This window comes from Phoca vitulina, unplaced genomic scaffold, assembly GCF_004348235.1.
Source record: "Phoca vitulina isolate PV1807 unplaced genomic scaffold, GSC_HSeal_1.0 scaffold90, whole genome shotgun sequence".
Lineage (NCBI taxonomy): Eukaryota > Metazoa > Chordata > Mammalia > Carnivora > Phocidae > Phoca > Phoca vitulina.
The window spans coordinates 511,598-529,249 of NW_022589793.1; the positions used below are offsets into that span (position 1 = coordinate 511,598).

General features: G+C 40.2%; 1 protein-coding gene across 1 annotated transcript in view; it reads left to right on the forward strand.

Moving 5' to 3' along the window:
• LOC116626773 (ATP-binding cassette sub-family A member 3-like) overlaps nt 1-17,652 on the forward strand; it is a 177,460-nt gene that overhangs the window by 27,090 nt on the left and 132,718 nt on the right. Inside the window, exons 6-7 of the mRNA XM_032396276.1 lie at nt 7,206-7,322; nt 7,669-7,786. Coding sequence (XP_032252167.1) covers nt 7,206-7,322; nt 7,669-7,786 — 235 coding nt within the window. The remainder of the gene's footprint in view (nt 1-7,205; nt 7,323-7,668; nt 7,787-17,652) is intronic.

Consider the following 17,652-nt stretch of genomic DNA (forward strand, 5'->3'; position numbering starts at 1 on the left):
CCCCCCCTTCATTTTTCCTTTCCTTCTCCTAATGTCCTCCATGCTATTCCTTATGTTCCACAACAAAGTGAAACCATATGATAATTGACTTTCTCTGCTTGACTTATTTCACTTAGCATAATCTCCTCCAGTCCCATCCATGTTGATGTAAAAGTTGGGTATTCATCCTTTCTGATGGCTGAGTAATACTCCATTGTATATATGGACCACATCTTCTTTATCCATTCATCTGTTGAGGGGCATCTCGGCTCTTTCCACAGTTTGGCTATTGCGGACATTGCTGCTATGAACATTGGGGTGCATATGGCCCTTCTTTTCACTGCATCTGTGTCTTTGGGGTAAATACCCAGGAGTGCAATTGCTGAGTCATAGGGTAGCTCTATTTCTAAATTTTTGAGGAACCTCCACACTGTTTTCCAAAGTGGCTGTACCAACTTGCATGCCCACCAACAGCGTAAGAGGGTTCCCCTTTCTCCACAACCTCTCCAACATTTGTTTCTTTCCCAGTCAATTTTTGCCATTCTAACTGGTGTAAGGTGGTATCTCAATGTGGTTTTGATTTGAATTTCCCTGATGGCTAATGATGATGAACATTTTTTCCTGTGTCTGTTAGCCATTTGTATGTCTTCTTCAGAGAAGTGTCTTTTCATATCTTCTGCCCATTTTTTGACTTGATTATTTATTTTTTGGGTGTTGAGTTTGAGAAGTTCTTTATAGATCTTGGATACCAGCCCTTTATCTGCAGTGTCATTTGCAAATATCTTCTCCCATTCTGTGGGTTGCCTCTTTGTTTTGTTGACTGTTTCCTTTGCTGTGCAGAAGCTTTTTGTCTTGATGAAGTCCCAAAAGTTCATTTTTGCTTCAGTTTCACTAGCTTTTGGAGATGTATCTTGAAAGAAGTTGCTGTGGCCGATGTCAAAGAGGTTACTGCCTATGTTCTCCTCTAGGATTTTGATGGATTCCTGTCTCACGTTGAGATCTTTCATCCATTTTGAGTTTATCTTTGTGTATAGTGTTAGAGAATGGTTGAGTTTCATTCTTCTGCATGTGGCTGTCCAATTTTCCCAGCACCATTTATTGAAGAGACCGTCTTTTTTCCATTGCATGTTTTTTCCTGCTTTGTCAAAGATTATTTGACCATAGAGTGGAGGGTCCATATCTGGGTTCTCTATTCTGTTCCATTGGTCTATATGTCTGTTTTTGTGCCAGTACCATGCTGTCTTGGTGATCACAGCTTTGTAATATAGCTTGAAATCGGGCAACATGATGCCCCCAGCTTTGTTTTTCTTTTTCAACATTTCTTGGCGATTCGGGGTCTTTTCTGATTCCATACAAATTTTAGGATTGTTTGTTCCAGCACTTTGAAAAATGTCATTGGAATTTTGATCAGGATGGCATTGAAGGTATAGATTGCTCTGGGTAGCATAGACATTTTAACAATGTTTATTCTTCCGATCCATGAGCATGGAATATTTTTCCATCTTTTTGTGTCTTCTTCAATTTCTTTCACGAGTGTTCTGTAGTTCCTAGAGTATAGATCCTTTACCTCTTTGGTTAGGTTTATTCTGAGGTATCTTATGGTTTTTGGTGCTATTGTAAATGGAATCGTTTCTCTAATTTCTCTTTCTACAGTTGCATTGTTAGTGTATAAGAAAGCAACTGATTTCTGTGCATTGATTTTGTATCCTGCCACATTACTGAATTGCTGTATGAGTTCTAGTAATTTGGGGGTGGAGTCTTTTGGGTTTTCCACATAAAGTATCATGTCATCTGTGAAAAGAGAGTTTGACTTCTTCTTTGCCAATTTGAATACCTTTTATTTCTTTTTGTTGTCTGATTGCTGTTGCTAGGACTTCTAGTACTATGTTGAACAATAGTGGCGAGAGTGGGCATCCTTGTCGTGTTCCTGATCTTAAGGGAAAGGCTCTCAGCTTTTCCCCATTGAGGATGGTATTCGCTGTGGGTTTTTCATAGATGGATTTTTATGAACTTGAGGAATGTTCCCTCTATCCCTATACTCTGAAGAGTTTTAATAAGGAAAGGGTGTTGTATTTTGTCAAATGCTTTTTCTGCATCAATTGAGAGGACCATATGGTTCTTCTCCCTCCTCTTATTAATGTGTTCTATCACACTGATTGATTTGCTAATGTTGAACCACCCTTGCATCCCGGGGATAAATCCCACTTGGTTGTGGCAGATGATCCTTTTAATGTATTGTTGGATCCTATTAGCTAGGATTTTGTTGAGGATTGTGGAATCCATATTCATCAGGGATATCAGTCTGAAATTCTCCTTTTGGATGGGGTCTTTGCCTGGTTTGGGGATTAAGGTAATGCTGGCCTCATAGAATGAGTTTGGAAGTTTTCCTTCTGTTTCTATTTTTTGAAACAGCTTCAGTAGAATAGGTATTATTTCTTCTTTGAATGTTTGGTAGCATTCCCCAGGGAATCCATCAGGCCCTGGACTCTTGTTTTTTGGGAGGTTTTTGATCACTGCTTCAATCTCGTTACTGGTTATTGGCCTATTCAGGTTGTCAATTTCTTCCTGTTTCAGTCTTGGCAGCTTATAGGTTTCCAGGAAGGCCTCCATTTCATCCAGATTGCTCAGTTTATTGGCATATAGTTGTTGAAATAATTTCTAATAATTGTTTCTATTTCCTTGGTGTTAGTCGTGATCTCTCTCCTTTCATTCATAAGTTTATTAATTTGGGTCCTTTCTCTTTTCTTTTGGATAAGTCTGGCCAGTGGTTTATCGATCTTATTAATTCTTTCAAAGAACCAACTTCTAGTTTTGTTGATCTGATCTACTGTGTTTCTGGTTTCTAATTCATTGATTTTTGCTCTAATCTTAATTATTTCTCTTCTAATGTGTGGCTCAGGCATCGTTTGTTGCTTTTTCTCTAGTTCTTTAAGGTGCAGAGTTAGTTGGTGAATTCGGGATTTTTCTATTTTTTTGAGTGAGGCTTGTATGGCTATGTATTTCCCCCTTAGGACCGCCTTTGCAGTGTCCCATAGGTTTTGGACCGATGTGTTTTCGTTTTCATTGATTTCCATGAATTGTTTAAGTTCTTCTTTGATTTCCTGGTTGACCCAAACACTCTTGAGCTGAGTGGTCTTTAGCTTCCAAGTGTTTGAATTTCTGCCAAATTTTTTCTTGTGATTGAGTTCCAGTTTTAAAACATTGTGGTCTGAGAATATGCAGGGAATAATCTCAATCTTTTGGTATCGGTTGAGACCTAATTTGTGACCCAGTATGTGGTCTATTCTGGAGAAAGTTCCATGCGCGCTCGAGAAGAATGAGTATTCTGTTGTTTTAGGGTGGAATGTTCTTTATATACCTATGAGGTCCATATGGTGCAGTGTATCATTCAAAGCTCTTGTTTCCTTGTTGATTGTCTGCTTAGATGATCTGTCCATTGCTGAGAGTGGAGTATTGAGGTCTCCTACAATTAACATATTGTTATCAATATGACTCTTTATTTTGGTTAACAGTTGGTTTATGTAGATGGCTGCTCCCATGTTGGGGGCATAGATATTTACAATTGTTAGATCTTCTTGTTGGATAGACCCCTTAAGAATGATATAGTGTCCTTCTGTGTCTCTAACTACAGACTTTAGTTTAAAATCTAATTTTTCTGATATAAGAATTGCTACCCCAGCTTTCTTTTGAGGTCTGCTGGCATGGAAGATGGATCTCCATCCCTTCACTTTCAGTCTGGATGTATCTTTAGGTTCAAAATGAGTCTCTTGTAGACAGCATATGGATGGGTCCTGTCTTTTTATCCAATCTGCAACCCTGTGCTGTTTTATGGGAGCATTTAGGCCATTCATGTTGAGAGCGATTATTGAAAGATATGAATTAATTGTCATCATGTTGCCTGTGAAGATGTTGCTTTTATAGATTGTCCCTGTAAATTTCTGTTGTATATGACTCTTGGGGTCTTTCTCCTTTTATAGAACACGGCTTAATATTTCTTGCAGGGCCGGCTTAGTGGTCACATATTCTTTCAGTTTCTGCTGGTCTTGGAAGCTCTGCATCTCTCCATCCATTCTAAATGACAGCCTTGCCGGATAAAGTATTCTTGGCTACATGTTCTTCTCGTTTAGTACCCTGAATATGTCTTGCCAGGCCTTTCTGGCTTGCCGGGTCTCTGTGGATAGGTCTGACGTTATTCTGATGTTCTTCCCTCTGTACGTAAGTAATCTCTACCCCCTAACTGCCCTTAAGATGGTTTCCTTGGTTCTAAGATTTGCGAGTTTTACTATTACATGCTGGGGTGTTGACCTGTTTTCCTTGATCTTGGGAGAGGTCCTCTCTGCTTCTAGGACACGAATGTTTGTTTCAGTCCCCAGATTAGGGAAGTTCTCATCTACGATTTGCTCAAATACATCTTCTAGTCCTCTCTCTCTCTCCACTCCCTCCGGGATTCCAATAATTCTGACATTGGAATGCTTCATGGTGTCGTCACTTATTTCTCTGATTCTATTTTCATGGATTCTTAGTTGTTTTTCCCTGGCCTCCTCTTTTCCCTTTTTATTTATTATATTGTCTTCCAGGTCACTTATTCGTTCTTTTGCCTCACTTACCCTAGCTGTTAGATTATCTAGGTTAGATTGGATCTCATTGATAGCATTTTTAAGTTCTGCCAATTCAGCTTTCATTTCTGCCCTAGAGACTCTATGTTGCCATTAATTGATTTCTCCATTCTAGCTATTGTCTTCACAATTGCTAGCCTGAATTCCATCTCCGACATCTTGGTTATATCTGCATCCATTTGTAAGTCATAATGTCTGAGTCTTTTCTATTTTGGGGGTTCCTCCTCCTAGTCATTCTGTTGATGGGTGGTTGAGGGAATGTATAGAGTCCAAATTATTGACCAGAACCCAAGCAAGATGCACCTGTTTTCTAGGGACCTTAGGGTTGCTGGCCTCTTGTTTTCCCAGCCTGTCTTCTGGGGGAGGGGCCTGTCACACTGTTACTCAGGCAACCCTATTTGGGCAGAGTTGCCCTGCCCCCCTGAGGCGAGGGATTGTCTCAGTGGGAACCAGTTTTTTGGGGCTTTTGTTCTCTGGCGGCTTTCCCTGGCTGCTTTCCGCGTCTCTTCCGCGAGTCAGAGCAGAAGAGACCGTTTCCAACCCTCTGCCTCAGAGCAGAGAGATCGCAGTGTGTTTTTCAGTGAGCTCTCCAGGCCACACTGTCTCTGTTTCTGTCTGTGCTGCTATAAACTGCAGCAGCCCAGGTTGTGCGCCCCTCCACAGCGCCCCCAGTCCTGCCTCCAGGTCGGGGCACGTCTCTGCCCTTTGTGCTTCTAAAACCCCCAGCCGCTCCCAGTTCGCACGCGTGACCCCGCCGCTCTGGGTTTCCCTCCCGGGGGCTGCCCTAAAGTCCTTTCCCTGCCACTGCCGGTCTGCGAGTCTGTGCCCGTCCCCAGCACGTGAGGCTGTTGCTCACAGACGGTGTAGGATCCCCACAGCCAGGCTCCCTCCTGCTGCTGTTTATCCTCCGATATCTGCCCGTGGAATCATGGCTCCCCGCTTCGTACCTTGAAACCAACTGCCCACGATATTCTGTTTATAGAGATCCAGATCTATTTTCTTACATCTCAGGCTGATTTCGTGGGTGCTCAGAGTGGTCTGGTAGATATCCAGCTCAATTCCGGGGACCAGTTGGAATAGGGTCCCCTACTCCTCTGACATCTTTCCCCTGCTCCCCTCCAGTTTTTTGTTTTCAAGATTACTTTGGTTATTCAGGGCCTTTTGTAGTTCCATGTAAATTCTAGGATTGTTTGTTCTAACTCTGTGAAAAATGCTGGTGGTATTTTGACAGGGATTGCATTAAATTTGTAGATTGCTTTGGATAGTATAGACCTTTTAACAGTATGTGTTCTTCCAATCCATGAGCGTGGAATTTCTTTCCATTTGTGTCATCTTTAGTTTCTTTCATTGATATTTTATAGTTTCAGAGTACAGGTCTGTCAGTTCTCCAGTTAAGTTATTACTAGGGTTTGTTTTTTTTTCCCACATCCTTACCAACAGCATTGTTTATTATGTTTTTGATTTTAGCCATTCTGAAAGGTGTGATGTGATATCTCATTCTGATTTGCATTTCCCTGATGATAAGTGATGATGAGCATCTTTTCATGTGTCTTGGCTGTTTGTATGTCTTCTTCGGAGAAATGTCTGTTCATGTCTTCTGCCCATTTTTAAATTGGATTATTTGGTTTTTGGGTGTTGAATTTTATAAGTTCTTTACATATTTTGGATACTGTGCTGAATTGTAGTTCATGAAGCTCACTACTAAAACTCTGCGAACTTGTCCATTATGTTATTTGGATTTTAGTGTTCACCGATCAGGACATTGAGGCACAGAGAGGTCAAGGAGTTTTCTCAAGGTTATACTCCTGATAAGTGGCAGAGAGAGGATTCAAACCAGGGGAATCTCTCTCAGATTCATTGTACCAGGGGAAAGTGGCCTCAGAAATGTACAGAGGCAGCATAATGGAGGGGGAAGAGCACAGAACAGAGAGCTCCTTCTGTGCAACTTTGTAGAAGCAATTCACCCTCTTTGAGTCTGGCTTTATGATCTATAAAATTAGAAGGGTTTATGTAAATTAGGGAATGGCAAACTTTACCTGTAAACAAAACCAGATAATATATATTTTAGGCTTTGCAGGCCATATTACAGTTATCAGCTCTGTTGTAGGGTGAATGCAGCCATGATACGGAAATGAGTGAACATGGCTGTGTGCCAATAAAGCCTTATTTATAAAAGTATGAGGCAGCCTGGATTTAGCCCAAAGGCTGTAGTTTGCCTGCCCCTGCTTTAAACTATAATGGAATTAAAGCTTATATACCTTCCTTTAATACTTCCTGGAGGTAGAACATAATAAAAAGAAAGGTGGTCCTATTTTTTGTGTTTTAAATTTTTAATTATTTCTTGTCTTAGAACTGCAACTGGTAAGTTATCAGGGAGAAGATCTGGACTCAAAATTCTGAGTTGGCATCGTAGCTCCACCACTCATTAGGTGGATGGTTTTGATCAGGTCACTTGACTATTCTGAGACTTGATTTCTCTGTAAAATGAGAAAGATAATACTTAACCCATGTAAGTTTTTATGGGAAATAAGTCAGATAATATTTATGAATGCATTTTGAAAACTATGAATTGTTTTTCATGACATCTGGTTTGTGTTTCCTCTCCTACAGGAGTACCAGCTCATGATAGGACTCAGTAATGCTATGCTCTGGGCTTCCTATTTTGTCTCATTCTTTCTGATGTTTTTAATTATCATCTGTTTACTGTGCATGATTTTATCTGTCAAGGCAAGTATGTATTTGAATTCAGCACACTGCATCTAAAGTTTGAGAGGGATAAAATAACTGTGGGGATGGACTGAGTGGGTTTTAGTTTGCAAAAGAATATGTACATTTTTCATTGAGTCCCCTAGGGAATTCAGAAGCTGCTCAGCTTATCAGCACACAAAACCCTAGACCTAGATGGGCAACCCTTCCACAAGAAAAGAGTTTTTAGCTAACTTTCCATCTCTCTGAGCAGTGACCCGTTTCACTAGGGCTACTTGAGTGGTAAGGGTATTTTCTTTGGCCTCCCTTGTTTATCTATGACACCTCTTACTGTAGGACTAAACTGGCATCCTGGTTGTTTTGTTAGATCGTACCTGATGTAGTCCTCCAGTACAGTGACCCATCTCTCGTCTTTGTCTTTTTCCTGTGCTTTGTCGTCGCCTCTATATCCTTCGGCTTTCTGATTTCCACATTCTTCAATACAGGTGAGTCTAAGACTCCTCCCTTGACAGATTCTCAGCATATCTGTTGACTTTAAAGAGGATTTCATTTGGGAGCTCGTTCTAAACTTCAGCTGCCACCTCATATCCAGCCTCTGCTTATTACACTTTAACAAGAAAGACAGATATCATATGCATGTAAAATGATTTGAGAGGAAGGGCAAAGATCAGGAAATCAATACAGCAGAGGATGCCCGTAAAAAGAGGATAAAAACTGACATAAGGTCACATGTGACAATAGGGTGTCAACTAAAATAGGGTCATATGGAAATATTCATTCCTTCACCCACTTGCTCTTTAAAGTCTTTGAATCACTCATCACATGCCTGGAACCATGTTGAATATGCAAAAAGCACATGAGAATCGACTTCCTACCCTATGTGTTCTCACATATGAGAGGAATATGTGACTGGATAAATTCAGACTAGGTTAAGTTAGGGAATTTGTACAATTACTTCTCCAGTGGTCATTTTCTGTTATCATTTATTAAAAAAATAAGTATATCTTCTTTTTCAGACAACAAATATTCACCATTACACTTTTATATCTTTCATATATGCTGAATAATTAGAGTATTACCTTCTCTCGGTCATTTAAGGTACAAGTACTATAAAACAAATTGCTTTATGATAAACTTTACATTTCATAGGTATTTTTATTGTTTTCAGCAATAACACTGCTACCAGTTGGTTGGTTCTTACAAAGTAGAGAGTCATACCTGCCATCTATCATGAAGTCTAGCAAAACTATGAGTGCAGAGAATCATTCTGTCAAAGTCAGGCTGAAGAGCAGGGTAAAGTGTACAAATGCCAAGGAGCAACTCATTGGCCAAAACAACTATGATACTGATTAAATATTTAAAAACATTCCTTCTGTTTATAAACATTGCCGAGGTGACACAAAGTCCAAAATTAGGTGGGAGGTGATTGAAAGCCAAAGATAGCTTTTGTGTTGGGATTTTCTTTTGAGCACCAGAGATTTTGGTGTTTTCTTCCAACAGCAATTCAGGGAGCTAAGGTAAGTCTGGAGAACCTGCTACAGGTGGATTATTTAAGAGGACACCTCAAATAAAGGTAAAACCTCAAAGAGCCTCTCTTGCTGTGCAGGTGAATGAGAAACAAAGGTGCCACACAGAGGGAACAGCAAATTCTTGCTTTGCTTAAATTCACCAAGGTATTAAGATTGTGGTTTATGTGAGAAGGGCATCAGTGAATGCAATCAGCAGATAAAAATTCCAAGTTTTAATAGCAGAAGATTAGTGAGTTATATAAAATTTTATATTTTGGAAGTTATGGAAGTGCTTCTTCTTCTTTTTTTTTAAGATTTTATTTGACAGAGAGAGACACAGTGAGAGTGGGAATGCAAGCAAGGGGAGTGGGAGAGGGAGAAGCAGGCTTCCCGCCAAGCAGGGAGCCCAATGTGGGGCTCAATCCCAGGACCCCAGGATTATGACCCCAGCCGAAGGCAGACGGCTAACGACTGAGCCACCCAGGCGCCCCTATGGAAGTGCTTCTTTATCCCTTTTGCCATCTACTTACATATCTGAAGTTTTTTGGTGGTTGGTTTTTTTGTGATTCCTGTTTTAGTTGTCTTTTTTTTTTTTAATTTTTTTATTGTTATGTAAATCCCCATACATTACATCATTAGTTTTAGATATAGTGTTCCATGATTCATTGTTTGTGCATAACACCCAGTGCTCCATGCAGAACGTGCCCTCCTCAATACCCATCACCAGGCTAACCCATCCTCCCACCCACCTCCCCTCTAGAACCTTCAGTTTGTTTTTCAGAGTCCATTGTCTCTCATGGTTCTTCTCCCCCTCCGATTTCCCCCCCTTCATTCTTCCCCTCCTGCTACATTCTTCTTCTTCTTTTTTTCTTTCTTAACATATATTGCATTATTTGTTTCAGAGGTACAGATCTGAGATTCAACAGTCTTGCACAATTCACAGCACTTACCAGAACACATACCCTCCCCAGTGTCCATCACCCAGTCACCCCATCCCTCCCACCCCACCCCCCACTCCAGCAACCCTCAGTTTGTTTCCTGAGATTAAGAATTCCTCATATCAGTGAGGTCATCTGATACATGTCTTTCTCTGTTTGACTTATTTCGCTCAGCATAATACCCTCCAGTTCCATCCACGTCGTTGCAAATGGCAAGATCTCATTCCTTTTGATGGCTGCATAATATTCCATTGTATATATATACGACATCTTCTTTATCCATTCATCTGTTGATGGACATCTTGGCTCTTTCCACAGTTTGGCTATTGTGGACATTGCTGCTATAAACATCGGGGTGCACGTACCCTTTCGGGTCCCTACTTTTGTATCTTTGGGGTAAATACCCAGTAGTGCAATTGCTGGATCATATGGTAGCTCTATTTTCAACTTTTTGAGGAACCTCCATACTGTTTTCCAGAGTGGCTGCACCAGCTTGCATTCCCACCAACAGTGTAGGAGGGTTCCCCTTTCTCCGCATCCCCGCCAACATCTGTCATTTCCTGACTTGTTAATTTTAGCCATTCTGACTGGTGTGAGGTGGTATCTCATTGAGGTTTTGATTTGGATTTCCCTGATGCCGAGCGATATTGAACACTTTTTCATGTGTCTGTTGGCCGTTTGGATGTCTTCTTTGGAAAAATGTCTGTTCATGTCTTCTGCCCATTTCTTGATTGGATTCTTTGTTCTTTGGGTGTTGAGTTTGATGAGTTCTTTATAGATTTTGGATACTAGCCCTTTATCTGATATGTCATTTGCAAATATCTTCTCCCATTCTGTCAGTTGTCTTTTGGTTTTGTTGACTGTTTCCTTTGCTTTGCAAAAGCTTTTTATCTTGATGAAGTCCCAATAGTTCATTTTTGCCCTTGCTTCCCTTGCCTTTGGCGATGTTTCTAGGAAGAAGTTGCTGCAGCTGAGGTCGAAGAGGTTGCTGCCTGTGTTCTCCTTTAGGATTTTGATGGACTCCTGTCTCACATTGAGGTCTTTCAACCATTTGGAGTCTATTTTTGTGTGTGGTGTAAGGAAATGGTCCAGTTTCATTCTTCTGCATGGGGCTGTCCAATTTTCCCAACACCATTTGTTGAAGAGACTGTCTTTTTTCCATTGGACATTCTTTCCTGCTTTGTCAAAGATTAGTTGACCATATAGTTGAGGGTCCATTTCTGGGCTCTCTATTCTGTTCCATTGATCTATGTGTCTGTTTTTGTGCCAGTACCATACTGTCTTGATGATGACAGCTTTGTAGTAGAGCTGGAAGTCTGGAATTGTGATGCCGCCAGCTTTGCTTTTCTTTTTCAACATTCCTCTGGCTATGTGGGGTCTTTTCTGGTTCCATACAAATTTTGGGATTATTTGTTCCATTTCTTTGAAGAAAGTGGATGGTATTTTGATGGGGATTGCATTGAATGTGTAGATTGCTCTAGGTAGGATTGACATCTTCACAATATTTGTTCTTCCAATCCATGAGCATGGAACGTTTTTCCATTTCTTTGTGTCTTCCTCAATTTCTTTCATGAGTATTTTATAGTTTTCTGAGTACAGATCCTTTGCCTCTTTGGTTAGATTTATTCCTAGGTATCTTATGGTTTTGGGTGCAATTGTAAATGGGATCGACTCCTTAATTTCTCTTTCTTCTGACTTGTTGTTGGTGTATAGGAATGCCACTGACTTCTGTGCATTGATTTTATATCCTGCCACTTGACTGAATTCCTGTATGAGTTCTAGCAGTTTTGGGGTGGAGTCTTTGGGATTTTCCACATAAAGTATCATATCATCTGCAAAGAGTGAGAGTTTGACTTCTTCTTTGCCAATTTGGATGCCTTTGATTTCTTTTTGTTGTCTGATTGCTGTGGCTAGGACTTCCAATACTATGTTGAATAGCAGTGGTGATAGTGGACATCCCTGCCGCGTTCCTGACCTTAGGGGGAAGGCTCTCAGTTTTTCCCCATTGAGAATGATATTCGCTGTAGGTTTTTCATAGATGGCTTTTATGATATTGAGGTATGTACCCTCTATGCCTATACTCTGAAGAGTTTTGATCAAGAAAGGATGCTGTACTTTGTCAAATGCTTTTTCTGCATCTATTGAGAGGATCATATGATTCTTGTTCTTTCTTTTGTTAATGTATTGTATCACGTTGATTGATTTGCGGATGTTGAACCAACCTTGCAGCCCAGGGATAAATCCGACTTGGTCGTGGTGAATAATCCTTTTAATGTACTGTTGGATCCTATTGGCTAGTATTTTGGTGAGAATTTTTGCATCCATGTTCATCAGGGATATTGGTCTGTAATTCTCCTTTTTGATGGGGTCTTTGTCTGGTTTTGGGATCAAGGTAATGCTGGCCTCATAAAATGAGTTTGGAAGTTTTCCTTCCATTTCTATTTTTTGGAACAGTTTCAGAAGGATAGGTATTAATTCTTCTTGAAATGTTTGGTAGAATTCCCCTGGGAAGCCATCTGGCCCTGGGCTTTTGTGTTTTGGGAGATTTTTGATGACTGCTTCAATTTCCTTAGTGGTTATAGGTCTGTTCAGGTTTTCTATTTCTTCCTGGTTCAGTTTTGGTAGTTGATACATCTCTAGGAATGCATCCATTACTTCCAGGTTATCTAATTTGCTGGCATAGAGTTGCTCATAATATGTTCTTATAATTGTTTGTATTTCTTTGGTGTTGGTTGTGATTTCTCCTCTTTCATTCATGATTTTGTTGATTTGGGTCATTTCTCTTTTCTTTTTGATAAGTCTGGCCAGGGGCTTATCAATCTTGTTAATTCTTTCAAAGAACCAGCTCCTAGTTTCGTTGATCTGTTCTACTGTTCTTTTGGTTTCTATTTCATTGATTTCTGCTCTGATCTTTATTATTTCTCTTCTCCTGCTGGGTTTAGGCTTTATTTGCTGTTCTTTCTCCAGCTCCTTTAGGTGTAGGGTTAGGTTGTGTACTTGAGACCTTTCTTGTTTCTTGAGAAAGGCTTGTATTGCTATATACTTTCCTCTTAGGACTGCCTTTGCTGTATCCCAAAGATTTTGAATAGTTGTGTTTTCATTTTCATTGGTTTCCATGAATTTTTTTAATTCTTCTTTAATTTCCTGGTTGACCCATTCATTCTTCAGTAGGATGCTCTTTAGCCTCCATGTATTTGAGTTCTTTCCGACTTTCCTCTTGTGATTGAGTTCTAGTTTCAAAGCATTGTGGTCTGAAAATATGCACGGGATGATCCCAATCTTCTGGTACCGGTTGAGACCTGATTTATGACCTAGGATGTGATCTATTCTGGAGAATGTTCCATGGGCACTAGAGAAGAATGTGTATTCCGTTGCTTTGGGATGGAATGTTCTGAATATGTCTGTGAAGTCCATTTGGTCCAGTGTGTCATTTAAAGTCTTTATTTCCTTGTTGATCTTTTGCTTAGACGATCTGTCCATTTCAGTGAGGGGTGTGTTAAAGTCCCCCACTATTATTGTATTGTTGTCAATGTGTTTCTTTGCTTTTGTTATTAATTGCCTTATATAATTGGCTGCTCCCATGTTAGGGGCATAGATATTTACAATTGTTAGATCTTCTTGTTGGATAGACCCTTTAAGTATGATATAGTGTCCTTCCTCATCTCTTATTACAGTCTTTGGTTTAAAATCTAATTTGTCTGATATAAGGATTGCCACCCCAGCTTTCTTTTGGTGTCCATTAGCATGGTAAATGGTTTTCCACCCCCTCACTTTAAATCTGGGGGTGTCTTTGGTTCTAAAATGAGTCTCTTGCAGACAGCATATCGATGGGTCTTGTTTTTTAATCCAATCTGATAGCCTGTGTCTTTTGATTGGGGCATTTAGCCCATTTACATTCAGGGTAACTATTGAAAGATAGGAATTTAGTGCCATTGTATTGCCTGTAAAGTGACTGTTACTGTATATTGTTTGTGTTCCTTTCTGGTCTATGTTCCTTTTAGGTTCTCTCTTTGCTTAGAGGACCCCTTTCAAGATTTGTTGTAGGGCTGGTTTCGTGTTTGCAAATTCCTTTAGTTTTTGTTTGTCCTGGAAGCTTTTTCTCTCTCCTTCAATTTTCAATGACAGCCTAGCTGGATATAGTATTCTTGGCTGCATATTTTTCTCATTTAGTGCTCTGAATATGTCCTGCCAGTCCTTTCTGGCCTGCCAGGTCTCTGTGGATAAGTCTGTTGCCAATCTAATGTTTCTACCATTGTAGGTTACATATCTCTTCTCCCGAGCTGCTTTCAGGATTTTCTCTTTGTCTCTGAGACTCGTAAGTTTTACTATTAGATGTCGGGGTGTTGACCTATTTTTATTGATTTTGAGAGGGGTTCTCTGTGCCTCCTGGATTTTGATGCCTGTTTCCTTCCCCAAATTAGGGAAGTTCTCTGCTATAATTTGCTCCATTATACCTTCTGCCCCTCTCTCTCTTTCTTCTTCTTCTGGGATCCCAATTATTCTAATGTTGTTTCGTCTTATGGTATCGTTTATCTCTCGAATTCTGCCCTCGTGATCCAGTAGTTGTTTATCTCTCTTTTTCTCAGCTTCTTTATTTTCCATCATTTGGTCTTCTATCTCACTGATTCTTTCTTCTGCCTCATTTATCCTAGCAGTTAGCGCCCCCATATTTGATTGCACCTCATTAATAGCCTTTTTGATTTCTACTTGGTTCGATTTTAGTTCTTTTACTTCTCCAGAAAGGGTTTCTCTAATAACTTCCATGCTTTTTTCAAGCCCAGCTAGTATCTTTAAAGTGATGATTCTGAACTCTAGATCTGACATCGTACTAATGTCCGTATTGAGTAGGTCCCTGGCAGTCGGTACTACCTCTTGTTCTTTTTGTTGAGGTGATTTTTTCCGTCTTGTCATTTTGTGCAGAGGAGAATAGATTAATGAGAGAACAAAATGCTAGCAGGGTAACAACGTCCCCAGAAAATATACTCTAAACAAATCAGAAAAGACCTGAAGCAGTGGGAAAAGAAAGGGAAAGAGAGAAAAAAGAAAAAGAAAGAAAAAAAGAAAAAAGAAAAAAGAAAAAGATAAAGATAAAAACAAACAAAAGCAGAACAAAACAAAACAAAACAAAAACAGAATGTGATCAAATATGATCAGGCTGGTTTATAGATCAGTGCCACACACTAGATTTTGGGTGTATTTTGGTCTGTTAAAAGAAAGTCCCTCCCAAAATTTTAAAGAAAGAAAAACTTATATATGTACAAAAATAAGGGTTGATATGATGAAGGGATGGAATATGACTGTAAAGATGGAAATTATAAAAAATTTTAAAAAAGGATTTGATAAGTTGTTTGAAAAAAGAAAGAAGAGGATTAAAAAAAAAAAGAAAGAAAAAAGGGAGGGAATGTGATCAGGCAGGGGAGTAGAAAAAAACCATACACTAGAGATTTAGAGTATATTTTGATCTGTTAGAAGAAACTATCTCAAGATTTTAAAGAGAGAACAACTTATATATATATATGCCAAAAATACGGGTAACTACTATGAAGGGATAGAATATGACTTTAAAAATGAAAAATAAAAATGTTTTTTTTTAAAAAAGGGATTGATAAGATGTTGGTTGAAAAAGGGAAAAAGAAAAATTCAAAAAAAAAGAAAAAAAGACAGTTAAAAAAAAAATTAACTTTGAAAGACTAAAGAATCATGGTAAAAAAGCCATGAATTCTATGTGCAGTATTCCCCTAGCGCTGGAGTTCTGCCGTTCTCATTGATCGGTAAACTTGGTCTTGGCTGGCTGTTCTCGCTGATCTTCTGGGGGAGGGGCCTGTTGCCGTGGTTCCCAAATGTCTTTGCCGGAGGCAAAATTGCCCTGCCCTTGCCGGTACGGGCTAAGTAATCTGCTCGGGTTTGCTCTCGGGAGCTTTTGTTCCCTGCAAGCTTTCCGTACAGCTTTGGAGGCGGAGAGTGAAAATGGCGGCCTCCCAGTCTCCGCCCGGCGGAGCCGAGAACTCGGGGTCCCGCTCCTCAGCGAGCCCCCAGAGAAAAGCAGTCAGTCACTCCCATCTCCCCGGTCTCCGGCCACACTCCGCGCTCACCCGGCCTGTGACCGCGCCTTTCTATCTGGCACCCGACCCCGGGTGGAGTCTCCAAACCCAGCAGATCCCCGCGGTGCGCTCCCGCACCTCTCCTCCCAGGGGAAGAAGGTGAGTCTCCCCGGATCTGCCGCTTGTTGGGTCCCTGCTGGAGGAGCAGTGGCCCGACTGTGCCGCGGATCACGGTTTATGGCAACCCCGAGCTGAGAGCCCGCGCCTGGGCTCCGTCTCTGCAGTCGGCTTCCCTGCTCCGATACCTGGGAGCTCTGCCGCACTCAGGCATCCCCGGTCTTTCTGTGACCCCGAGGGTCCTGAGACCACACTGTCCTGCGAGGGTTCCACCCCCCACTTCGCCACCAGAGTGACGTCCCTCAGCGGAGCAGACTTCTAAAAGTTCCGATTTTGTGCTCCGTGGCTCTATCACTTGCCAGAAGTGGCTGACGGAGGCCCCTCCCCCGCCGTCTATCCTTCCGAATAACGCCTCAGATTCACTTCTCCGCACGTCCTACCTTCCAGAAAGTGGTCACTTTTCTGTTCAGAGAGTTGTTGCTATTCTTTTCTTCCATCTCCTGTTGAGTTTGTAGGTGTTCAGAATGGTTTGATCCCTATCCAGCTGAATTCCTGAGAGGAGACGAAATCCAGGTCTCCTACTCCTCTGCCATCTTGCTCCGCCCCCCTAGTTGTCTTTTTGACTGAATAAAACTACATGTATTCTGTCGGGAATGATCTGTATATGAAGTGGTATCATTCTATTATTTTTCTACTGATGCTTTTCCATATCTTTTTTTAAATTATAAGTCCTTTAAGTTTTTTCATGGCATGAAATAGATAACAAATGCAAGAGTGTATATACAGTGTACATAATAATAAAATGAACACCCAGGTGCTCAACCCAAGTACTCAACATACCACATTGGAAAACAGAAATTGCTAGGATCTAAGGAATGCTTTAGGTGCTCCTTTCTGATAATAACCACTATTCTGATTAATTTTTTTTTTTACAGCTTTCTCACTTATATATCTATCACTAGCTAATGTATTTCTTCGTTTTATTAGTGAAATTACACCATATGATTTGGATGCAACATGGTGTTATCTATATGACTGCGATTTCATTTTTACTGCTATATAGTGTCCTCTTGTACAGTTATCAGTTGTACACATGATAGGTATTTGGGTGGTTTCTAGTTAGTTATTGTTAGGAATAATATTGATGTGAACATTCTTGTATATCAGCTGGTAGAGATGTACAAGATTTTTTCTGGGACACATAATTAGGAGTGGAATTTCTTACTCAGGTAGGACATGTGAGCATGTTACCTTACTAGGTTATGTCAAACTGTTTCCAAAGTGGTACAATTTCAAATTCCTCCTAGCAGTAGATAAGTATTTCTATTGTTTCAGACTTTTAAAATTTGTATCAAATTTTGAGGTGTGAAAGGTATCTCATAGTACTGTTATTTGTAATTTCCTGGTAATTATTGATGCTGATCATATTTTTAGGTTAATAAGAACCATGTGTGTTTTTCTTTATAAAATGCCTGTTTACATCTTTTGACCACATATTTTTACAGCTTTATAAAAGTATAATATACATACCATAAAATTCACCCACTAGTAAATTTTTCAAGTTATGCAACCATCACCAAATCTCATTTTAGAAATTTTCCATCACTTCTAAAATTTCCTTTGAGCTAATTTTCAGTCAGTCCTCATTCTTATCTCTCTGGTACAAGGCAACAACTTATCTGCTTTCTCTCTACATAAATTTGGCTTATCTAGACATTTGGTGTGTATGGATAAAGTATGAAGTCTT